The sequence below is a fragment of the Dipodomys spectabilis genome, unplaced genomic scaffold, assembly GCF_019054845.1.
Source record: "Dipodomys spectabilis isolate Male_0828 unplaced genomic scaffold, ASM1905484v1 ptg000095l, whole genome shotgun sequence".
In the NCBI taxonomy this organism is placed as follows: domain Eukaryota; kingdom Metazoa; phylum Chordata; class Mammalia; order Rodentia; family Heteromyidae; genus Dipodomys; species Dipodomys spectabilis.
This window is the reverse complement of record NW_024870772.1, coordinates 35,334,559-35,346,587: the sequence shown is the minus strand read 5'-3', so window position 1 is coordinate 35,346,587 and position 12,029 is coordinate 35,334,559. Positions and strand designations below refer to the sequence as shown.

Sequence of the window (12,029 nt, the reverse complement as noted above, 5' to 3'; positions counted from 1 at the left end):
TATGGATGTGTCATTGAATTCTTTTGACTTAATGATAAAAACATTTGCCAAAATCCCAAGTAATTCAACCACAAAGAAACCACCTTTTCTATACAATAGCTTGTGTGCTAGGTAATTTTTTTTAATACTTTTAATGCTTATATAAACCTGTGTACATTAGAAAGATAATTTTTTTTTTTTGGGTCCGATCGTGGGACCTGAACTCTGGGCCTGGGTGCTGTCCCTCAGCTCTTCAGCTCAAGGCTAGTTCTCTACCACTTGAGCCACAGCACTACTTCTGGCTTTTTTCTTTTTGCTTATATGAGGAATTGAACCCAGGACCTCAGGCATGCAAGGCAAGTGCTCTACCACTAAGCTACCTTCCCAGCTCCGAAAGATAATTTTAATTCAACATCCTATTACCTAACATGCAGAAATCTCCTCAAGGGTGGTGGCACAAGGCTATAATCCCAGCTGTGCAGGAGGCAGGTTGAAAAAAGTTAATGATATACCCACTTCAACAAATCAGCTGGCGCTAGTGGTCCACGCCTACATTCCCAGGCTATGCGAGAAGTATATGTAGGAGAAAGCAAGACATTTTCTGAAAATTAACTAAAAGCAAGAAAGGGCTGGGAATTTGGCTCAACTGGTAGAATGTGCCCTGAGTTCAAATCTCAGTACCATGGGAAAAGAACCAATTATCCAAAACAAAAAAAAAATAACCCTACTCAACAACTTGAGAAATTAATGAGTAATATATCTATCATTTTTCTTTATTAATGTTTTTTAAGTTGGCATCTCTTTTGAGTAAGAAAGCTTGGCAGATTAATGTAAATTTGAATGAATTTAAGCTATTAAACTTTTGCCAAATTCTACATGCTTAAGAATAGCAGAGTGATCCTATGATAGCAATAACCCAATGAATTCTGCTTTCCAGGTCTAGGTGATCTGAGTGTTAGTCACTGTGCTTATCGCAGTCACCTCCATGTTGGTGACTCAGCTTGTCTAGGTAGTAGACGGAAGTGTCACAGCCCAAACTGGGAACTGCCTGTGAGTCCACAGAAGTGAGCGGTCTATAGAGACAGATGTTAAGTGTCTTGATTTGGCTGCATCTCTGCATATCGTTTGGTTCACTTGGGATATGAGTGACTATCAATGGCTCTGGGCCACAGATCCAAAGCTTTTGTAGAGCCCTGAGAGTTTCCTGCCCTACTAAGGGCTCTTCCTAGATGATCATTAAATACTTTGGAAGCATAAATATTAGCTGATTAAATGCTACCAATTTTATCCCACCTAGAAGTGATCTATGTTTTGTTTCCATTCCCCTGGCTTCTGATTGATAAGATCTTATGAATATCCAATACCGACTAGAATTACTTTTGTATTACAGTCTGCATTACTCAAAGAGCTGGCAAAGAAGACTGTACAGAATAGGCTCATTAAGTGATTGTTGAGTTACACAGAATGCTTTCACCATTTACCCTATGCCAGGAAATTTCCATCGTGGACTTAATAATCATTAAACTGTCACTTTCAGGGGGATAATATAAACACATACTCAAGCTTCACACTTGGTTCATGTAGGTTTGTCTATATAAATGGTATGAATGAGAATGGGGGAGGTAATAGAATTTGTTCCTAGGATCCAAAAAGAGCAGATCCAAAAAAAAGCAGGTTAAATTATAATTCTTCCTAATTAATGTGAAACTCCAGTTTTTTTTGGGTCACGGGGCTTGAACTCTGGGCCTCAGCTCTTCAACTCAAAGCTAGCACTCTACCACTTGGGCCACATTGCCACTTCTGGTTTCGGGTGGTTTATTGCAGATAAGTCTCATGGACTTTCCTGCCCGGGCTGGCTTTGAACCATGATCCTCAGATTTTAGCCTCCTGAGTAGCTAGGAGTAAAGGCGTGAGCTACCAGTGCCTGGCTTGAAACTTCAGTTTTATTCCAGGTAAGAGTGGATCACTGTGTGATTTAGACTTAAATTCATGGATCACAGAGAAGGAAAGAAACAAGTTCATTTTTAAAAGTATTTGTTTTTGACTTTGACATTGTTTATAATGAGGTTTGGAAGCACAGGATTATATATGAACTTACGAAACATTAAGGATTTGACAGCTTCATGCTACTAGTTCTGAGTTCCAACTGCTTGATCCCTTTTCTCTATTAGATGTAAGTAGTAAGAGAAGGCACTGCCTTAAATTTCTGCTGTTTCTTCTGCGATGGAGACAGGTTAGCAGATAGACAATCCATATCCTGTCACTGTGAGAAAGGTAAGGCAGGTGCAATCAGTAATATCTAGCAGCAAGATGCTCTCTGAAACTGCAGTCTGGTTAACTGTTTTAAAGCAAAACAAAATACCCTAAAACTATGCAATCTGTTTTTGACTTGGGAGTATTTGATTTTTTAGTTCAAGTACTGAGATCATACTGGTCTCATACAAGGAATTACCCGGAAAGTTGTATTTTTCTTCTAGTCATGTCAACTACAGGACGAAGAATTGAAATATCTTTTTTTACTTTTTTTTTTGTTGTTGTTGCTAGAAATGAGGCTTGAACTCAAGGCCTGGGCATTGTTCCTGAGCTTTTCTGCTCATGGCTAGTGCTCTACCACGGAAGTCACAGCCCCACCTATGTCTTTTTGGAGGTAAAGTTCTCCCAGACTTTCTTGCTATTTGAACCATGATCCCTTGGATCTCAGCCTCCTGAATAGTTAGGATTACAGGCCTGAGCCTTTGGTACTTGGTTCACTCTGACTTTTGAACAGAATGGAAATCTAGTCTGAGTCAGTGCATTCATTAAGGAAATGATTTCATACAAAACCTTCTAAAGTAGGGACTAAACATTTAAGGAATTACCTGGGCCAAAATAATGAATCTCAAAAATTTTGTTTCAATTATATAATGTGAAAGAACAAGGTATGTTTATTTGATTTGTAAAATAGTACTAGTAGTGACCAGATTTAATAAAAAAACTTTAAACAAGAGTTTTTGAGTAGATAGTAAATAGTCAATTGTATGGTAGACAACTAAAATAAAAACACATCAGTATAGAACAAAGCAAAGAATCCCTATGATATACAACACTTAGGTAAATCTGAAACTGTTTCAAGCCTTTTCGTGTTACACAAATACTGTGTGCACTTGGAAACTGTCTATGTTGTACAAAAACCAAGTTATTGTCACTTTCTCACATTCTTTGGTGCCAGCTTGGGGGTTCCCTTGTCCCCCCATCAGGGACTCATCTGCTGTTTTTTCTGTCCAAGGTGATCTTGGGTACTAGACGGAGTAGTCCTCTTGGATTCCCTGATGAGCAAGTGGCTTTCTCCCATGGAATCAGACACAAGGGACTGGGTACTTAACAATGCCAGCTCTTCATCAGCTATTGAGTCACGTTCCAAAAAAGAAATTTCACTGACCTTTTTAAGCGGAGTCACCTGAGGAAAATTCAGTTCTTTCCTCTTTGTAGGTGTTCTGTGCTTGGTGCCACAACTCCGTGGTGGCTGAAACGCCTTCTGTGCAGCTGGAGAAACAAATGTACAAATGGGACTCACAGGGGGAGGTAAAGGCAGTCGAGTCAGGAAATCCAAGGCTCTTCTCTTCTTGCACGTTTTGGGGTCATCAATCTCTCTTTCCTCTTTATGTGAAGATTCTGAGATCATCTGGGCAGAAACAGGGTTGGGCAAACACTTTTCTTTTGGTGTACAAAGTGATAGATGACTCTGGTAATTTTGCTTGCTACTAGGAGAAGACTTCTAATAAAACAAAGGCATAATCATAGTTATGTACTAGTATATAAAACAAAATCAAATTAACCTTTCCTTAATAATACTTAGCCATGCACATGCTAGCTGATGATTTTAAAAAACTTCATATCAGGCTAGGTACTGGTGGCTCACTCCTGTAATCCTAGCTACTCAGGAGGCCAAGATCTGAGGATGGTGGTTTGAAGCCAGCTGGAGTAGGAAAGTCTGTATATCTCTAATTAACCACCAGAAAACCAGAAGTGGTTGTAGTTCAAGTGGTAGAGTGCTATCCTTGAGCAAAAAGAACTCAGGGACAGTGCCCAGGCCACAAGTTCAAGCCTCAGAACCAACCAAAACGACAACATTTCATATCATTATTCCTATTCACAAAATAAATTATTTTTCAGAAGAGGATAAAGATAGTATCAAAAAGCTGGAGGAGGGGCTGGGAAGATGGCTCAGTGGTAGAGCGCTTGCCTTGCATGCATGAGGCCCTGGGTTCGATTCTTCAGCACCGCATAAGCAAAAAGAAAAAAAAAGCCAGAAGTGGCGCTGTGGCTCAAGTGGTAGAGCGCTAGCCTTGAGCTGAATTGCTGAGGGACTGTGCCCAGGCTCAGAGTTCAGGCCCCACGACCAGACCCAAAAAAAAAAAAAAAAAAAAAAAAAAGCTGGAGGATCATGGTTTGAAGCCAGTCCATTCAGAAAGTCCATGTGACCCATCTCCAATTACCACCAAAAAGTCAGAAGTGGTGCTATGGCTCAGTTGATAAGAGTTTTATCCTTAAGCAAAAAAGCTCAAAGATAGCACCTGGGCCCTGAGTTCAAGTTCCATGTCCAGCGCACACACAAAATAATAGTATATGGGCTGGGAAGGTGGCTCAGTGGTACAGTGTTTGCCTTGCATGCATGAGGCCCTGGGTTCAATTCCTTAGCACCACATAAGCAAAAAGTAAAAGCTGGTGTTATGGTTCAAGTGGTAGAGCTCTACCCTTGAGCTGAAGAGCTGGGGGACAGCACCCAGGCCCAGAGTTCAGGCCCCATGACCCCCCAAAAAAATTAAAAAAATAACAGTATATGAAAGGAATCATAACATAAGACAATAAAAGGAGGAGTCATCACTTATGCTGCAAGTCTTTTCTTATAATTAACATGTTAAAGTGAGAGAAGCACTGAAAAACCATTTTAAGAATATACATTGCCTGGGTTCCAAGACTTACTTTTCTAGCCTTGTGGGTCAGTTGCTTATTAACTTCTTCTGATGACAGAGTTTGCTCATGTGTTGTCTCATAGGATTGTTGGATTAAATGAGTTCATACAGCTACACTTAGTGTTAGCTGTGTAGCCAATCACAGAATTTAGTTTGATTAGTATCAATTTTTGTGATTTAACAAGTTAAACTGAGCTTAGAAACAACCCTGACAGTATGGAATAGTGCTTTAAGCAAAAAAAGAGCTTTCCAAGCTTGGAATGCTAAAAATGAAAGCACCTGCTTGTAAAGTTTGCCCCTAGAGTTTTTATTTTGTGTGTACTTGTCCTGGGGCTTTAACCCAGGGCCTGTGTGCTCACCCAGAGCTTTTTGGCTCCAGGGTAGTGCTCTACCATTTGAGCTACAGCTCCACTTCTGGACATAAGAGTTTCATGGACTTTACTGCTCCGTGGACTTCAAACTGCAGTCCTCAATCTCAGCCTCCTGAGTAGCTAGGATTACAGGCATAAGCCACTAGCACTCAGCTCTGAGTTGTTTTACTTTTTTTTTTGGGGGGGGGGGGGGGGGAAGGACTGAACTCTGGGCCTGGGAGCAATCTCTCAGCTATTCAGCTCAAGGCTAGCACCCTACTACTTGATCCAGCTTTTTTCATTTAGGTGGTACTGAGGAATTGAACCCAGGGCCTCATGCATGCAAGGCAAGCACTATACCACTGAGCCAACTTCCCAGCCTGGTTTTTTACATTTTTTTATTTCAATAAATAAGAAATAATTTCCAAAGAGCCTTACATATAAGAAATTACACTTTCTAATTAGATTTAATTATATTTTACTATGTTGGCTAGTATGTATCAGAATATACTGCTGCCTCCAAATACAACATTTATTACATTTACATTGACTTACCAGAACTTCATTGTCTACACCAAGGGCTGAGTAAGCCGGGCAGGGCTCTGACTTGTAGTCTTTAGTTGGGTTGAACCACTTGGGAGAGTTTGCATTAAGTAGAGACATAAGCTTCTTTTTTGCATCATTGCAAAGTACATCAATATTCTAAGAAAATAGAAAAGTTATTCTGTAAGCTGTAAATTCATATAATAAATACAAAATATTTTCAGGAAAATGTCAGTATTTAAGACCATAAATAAAATATTCTGATTAGAACAAAAGAATGAGACATCCCAATTTAATAAGAACTGTCAAACTGGATTAAATAATGCAACTATGAAACTACATTTGCATATTGCAAAAATGCAAAATCAACACTAGTGATTTAGGGGAAATTACTTGTCAGGGCAAAGGGCTGTGGAGGGAGAGGAATGAATGAGTATGGAGGAAAGAGCTTGTAGGAGCTCTGCCGAGGTATATACTTTATTCTGCAAGGTATCATGCTATTGAATTTAGAGCTGGAGGGCTGGAGTTTGTGTTCCAGGTCTATTTACTCCCTAAGAGCTGGGAGCTAACACATTCACAATCTCCTTAGGGCAGTAATATGAAAGAACTACCTTGCCTGCCTCATGTCTGTCTTCAGAATTAACTGAAATAATGTAGTTTACATAAAATTGATGTTTGAGGAGTCCCAACTGGCCAAACACTGACAACTTCACATGGTTTAAGCTCATATATCAAGAGTATTTTGCAAAAGCTTAAGAACCTGGGATGTAAAGAATAGGGACCTTGTAAGGGGGCAAATAATAAATGCAACTCTCATTCCCAATTCAGAAATTAGATACATCAGAATGTATGCATATTGAGCCTATTTTTTTGTTTTTATGTTTTTGTTAGTATTGGAGTTTGAATTCAGGGCCCAAGGCCTTGTATTTGCTTTGCTTGATGAGTCAGATGGTGCTCTACCACTTGAGTCATACCTCAGGTTCTGCATATAGTGTTTTGGTTTGGTTATTTTAGAGAGTCTCATGCGTTTTTATTTCTGGAATGGCTTCAAATCACAGTCTTCTGGATCTCAGCTACCCCAAGTAGCTAGGATTCTAGGTGTTAGCTACTGACACTAGGTGCATAATGAGTAAAATATTAATATAACCTAAGCTTTATATAACTAATTATTCAAATGCTTTTTAAATGGAATTTACAAAAAATTTGAATACCATACATTTTAAATATTAAACTATAGAATTAGGCTTTTTGTGTATTCTTCAATATTACAAATTTTTTTGAAATCTAAGTTTTTTTTTTTGGTTGGTCATGGAACTGTCTCTGAGCTCTTCAGCTCAAGGTGATCACTCTGCCACTTGAGCCACAGTGCCACTTCTGGTTTTCTGGTAATTAATTGGAGACAAGAGTCTCATGGACTTTCCTGCCTAGGCTGGCTTTGAACTGCAATCCTCAGATCTCAGCCTCCTGAGTAGCTAGGATTATAGGCGTGAGCCACTGGCACCTGGCTTGAAATCTAAAAGTTTCTGAGGAGGCAACATTGTCCAGTAATTAAGACTCTGGTTTCTGTATTTAGAGGGCCTAAATAGGAATCATGGTCCTACCAATTTGGCTCAACCAGGGCAAGCCAGATAATTTGTTTCTCACCAACAAAATGGAAAAGTGGGTCTTTTCTTTTTAGGGCTGTTAGAAGAATTATTTGAGGTAAGCTTAGAATGCCTGACCCATGGTAAAGATTCAATAAATACTACTATTATTATATAATGTATGAATAAACTTAAAATACATTATGATCTAGGGAAAATATTTTCGCATCTCCTATTTGGGATTAATTCAAATCAAAGAGATATAAGTGGTGCAAGAGACAAAATACAGAATTTAAATGCAAACTCGAGTATATACATTATTAACAAATCATCCTGACAACTGGTATGATGACAAGCCACTCAGTTGACTCTGGTTTCCTATTTCTGCTTACATGCTTTGTAACTCTGAGCATTCTTTTCATATCTTCTTCAAACTTTTCTCTCCAGGCCATTCTTTGCCCCATAGTAGCTGTTATCTCCCACTTCCCTATCCAGGTTCATGGGAAATTACCTTATGATAAAACCTCACCTTACATATTACCCTGAACTACTTAATTTTCCTAAAAGTCACCTGACTTCACTGTGTAGTAAGAGTTAAAGTATTTTTACCTCAACAGTATTTTTCATTTTGTGGAATCTCTCTTGAAAGTGGTTTTCTCTTGGACTTGCAGAAAACATGGAATGATCTCCAGCAAACAATGTAGGAATTCCTGATTTGGATTCTGGTCGCCACTGGAGATTGCTTGCAGCAATTAACATATGAGGCTTAATAACATCTTCATTAAGATCTATCCAAAACTTTATTGCCAATAAATTATGGTATTCATCTGACAAATAGACCAAGGGAGCAAGACCTAGAATGAAAAAGTCCTAATTTAATTTAAAAGTGCAAGGGACCACTAATATGCCTGCTTATTTTAGTGGATGCTAATGGTTAAAAACAAAATAACTGGGCTGGGAAGGGCTCAGTGGTAGAGTGCTTGCCTTGCATGCATGAGGCCCTGGGTTTGATTCCTCAGCACCATATAAGCAGAAAAAGCTGGAAGTGATGCTGTGGCTCAAGTGGTAGAGTACTAGCCTTGAGCTAAAGAGCTGAGGGACAGTGCCCAGGCCCAGAGTTCAGGGCCCACGACTGACAAAAAACAAAAACCAAAAAAACAAATTTTAGAGAAACCTCAGGATTAAAAAATGACATGTTGATTAAATGTTAACATGTCAATGCCAATACATTCAGTCACCAAGGCCAAAGGATAGCAGATATACACATATAATGCTGGACTATACAGATTTGTGAAATCCTTCTAGAGGAAAATTTCACAATGCCAGCAAAGCTACAGATGCATTTAGCTTTCCCTGGACAGTAATCCCACTTGTAGCCGTCTACTCTGAAGCCAAATCTCCAATAGTAATGTACACATGAACAAAGGTCATGGCTGGGAATGAACTGTCTGTGCTTCCTGTAGTGATTAGCTCATACAGGACAGTGTGGTTGGGTGAAGTAGGCTGCAGCCATTATACTATTAATAGTATATACACATAGTATGTACATGTATGTTTTATATATATGCTGTGTATATATGTGTATGGTATATATGATGGAATATATATATATATTTATATATGTATGGTGTTTTGTTTTTTTGTCAGTCATGGCATGTGTATGGGATATATATATATTTTTTAAGTTTTTTTATTTTTTTGTCAGTTATGGGGCCTGAACTCAGGGCCTGGGTACTGTCCCTAAGCTCTTTCGTTCAAGGCTAGCCTTGTACCTCTTTGAGCCACAGTTCTATTTCTGGTTTTTGGGTAGTTAATTGGAGATAGGAGTTTCATGGGGGACTTTTCTGCCTGGGCTGGCTTTGAACTGTAATCCTTGGATCTCAGCCTTCTGAGTAGCTTGGATTGCAGGTGTGAGCTACCAGCACCTGGATATATATTAAATCAGCATAACAACTGATTTACAGGATATAGTATTAAGTGAAGAAGAAAGGCTGAAACACGTTAACTTTGTAAGAAAGGAGATAGAAGAAAAGATGTGCACGTGTACAACAGAGCGAAGAAATAGAGGAAGGCTAAATCAGGAGCGGAGGGACAGTATGTGGCAGGAGCAGGCAACACTGGTAAGTGAGGAGTAGGGTTTATATAGGTCTGACTCTTACAACCAGTTAATGGAATGTGGTTCTAGATCAGCTTAAAACTAAGTTTAAATCAGTTTAAATTTAGTTTCTTAAAGAGAACCAGTGTTCCAAAGAACATTGGTTGATTCCAGGATTGGGGCAGGGGACATATGACGAACCTGGGATCTCAAGGGTTGCCAAAAAGCAATAGTGTTCAAAACGTGAAGGAGGCTTGTCAATCTAAAAAGCTCAAACTCCTTTCAAACTCAAATAATGTAAACAAGTCTGCAGCATAGGTCCGAGCACTGTGCCAATGTCAACTCTGATTCTAGTAACTACCACAGACAAGCAAGGTAACAGCAGATAGTGAGTGAGGAGTACCTGGTAACTGTTTTTATAAGTTTTTCTGAATGTCCGGAATTAGTTCAGATATAAGATAGCTAGGTGTGGTGGCACATACCTATAATCCCAGTGTTCAGGAGGCTGAGGGAGGGAGATTATGAGTTCAAAGTCAGCCTGCGCTGACCCAGTTTCAAAAAAAGAGAAAGAAAAAAGAAAGGAAAAGAAAAAAAGGGCTGTGAGCATAGACAGCTTGCCTAACAAGGCCGTGAGTGCAAATATTACTACTGCCAAAAAAAAGTGAAATTTCTAATGTAAAAAATGGGCAAAGATAAGCTGGACACTGGTGACTAATGCATGTAATCCTAGCTACTCAGAAGGCTGAGTTCTGAGTGTTGTAGTTCAAAGCCAGCCCGGATAGGAAAGTCAGTTTGAATTTCTTATCTCCAATTAACCACCAGAAAACTGGAAGTGGCACTGTGACTCAAGGGGAAGAATGCTTGTCTTGAGCTGAAGAGCTCAGGGACAGCACCCAAGGCCCAGAGTTCAAGACCCATGACTGGGAAAAAAAAAAAAAAAAAAGGAGGCAAAATGCTATTGGATAAGCCACAACAGCATTGCAGCACTGAGGCTAATGAAAGCTCTTGTTGTTCTTGGCAGTAAGCATCTAATCCTTTAGGGTTTCTTACTCTGAAAGTTTCCTTTCCCCAATAAATGGTAGGAACAGAAGCACTGTCATTCTCACGTAATGATTTATCACACTGAAACCTCTCACCTCCCACTTTATACATTTATTTAGTGAATCTACTGCTTATAGATATATTTTACCAAACACATGTAGTTTCCTAATTTTGGAATCTGCCTTTAATTATATTCAAAATTTGATTGTATCACTGTCCTCTCAAATGTCTTCTTTAAAATACCTTGTTTTCTCCAACCTTGAAAACAATATATGCTTATTGAAAAATATTTAAAATAGCACAAAGAATGAAAATAAGTATACACAGGGAGAGGTTCCTACTAGAATTAAATTGCATGAAAACTTTTAGTTATTTCTCTAACCTCAATGCATCTTGTATGAACCATTCCATTAGGAAGAATTTTATTTTGAGGTAGGAATCTCACTAAGTTGCCCAGGCTGGTCTTAAAATCCAGAAACTCCTACCTCAGCCTACAGAGTAGCTAGGGTTACAGTCATGAACCATCATGATAGTTCTGGAAGAAGTTTTTAACATTAATACCTTTAGAATGTGGGATTAAATCATTCTGAAATCAAAAGAATAAGAAAAATGTTCTGTACTCTTATAGTGTGAGCTACTCTGAACGTGCACAAATTCTTGGTGGCTTTATCAATTCTTCATTCTAACAAGGCATGGAATCCCTGTCTCAGAATATATCTACAATGGACCCAGGTACAGATCCTCCAGTATATCCCAAAGTCTCCACCATAAGGACAGAACTCAGGTATTTGTTCCTGCTGCGGCTGCACACTAGGGGAAACACCATGAGTTCCACAAACAGAGGAACCTATTCAGCAAATGGGATCTTGACTGGCCAAGCCTACCATTTTGCCACCAGCAGTGGTTTCTACTACACAAAGAAAAGAAACTTCGGTGGTGGAAACAGCATACAAGTGGTAACTAACCTTGACCAGCCCTCCCCTCAGCTAACATATGACACCAACACAATTCAATGCAAGCGTCCACAGCTAGTTCTCCTCTATCTGAGCAGTGCTAAGGAACCAAGCCTTGTGGCTGAAAGTGGCAAAAGTTTGGCCACTAAGCTATCCTCCAGTCATTTACCCAGTGTTAAGAATTCTAGCAGGTGCTGGTGGTTCTCATCTTTAATCCTAGCTACTCCAGAACCCAAAATCTGAGGATGTGGTTCAAAGTCAGGATAGCAGAAAAACCCATGACATTCCAAGAAACCAGCAAAATATTGGACTGGACAAATGGGTCCAGTGGTAGAGTGAAAGCAAGTGCTGTGTAAGTAAATAAACAAATAGGTAAGTAATTTCAAAATAACCAGAAAAAAAAGTTGGGAGAAATAAGTTTTGTAGGGAGTGGGTGATAGTGGGAGGGAGTTGGGCTAAAAGGAGGATGGAAGAGAATGAATATGAGAATGAAATAGATGATTTGCATAAATGAAAAGAGGACAGTAAAACCT

The 12,029-nt window shown here is 39.2% G+C and overlaps 1 protein-coding gene across 1 annotated transcript in view; it reads right to left on the bottom strand.

Moving 5' to 3' along the window:
- Positions 1–2,880: 2,880 nt before the first annotated feature.
- The window catches only part of Brca2 (BRCA2 DNA repair associated), a 63,730-nt gene continuing 54,581 nt past the window's right edge, over positions 2,881–12,029 (bottom strand). Inside the window, exons 25-27 of the mRNA XM_042685667.1 lie at positions 8,017–8,261; positions 5,837–5,983; positions 2,881–3,733 (exon numbers count right to left, since the gene is read on the bottom strand). Of these exons, the coding sequence (XP_042541601.1) occupies positions 3,212–3,733; positions 5,837–5,983; positions 8,017–8,261 (914 nt within the window). The 3' untranslated portion in view covers positions 2,881–3,211. The remainder of the gene's footprint in view (positions 3,734–5,836; positions 5,984–8,016; positions 8,262–12,029) is intronic.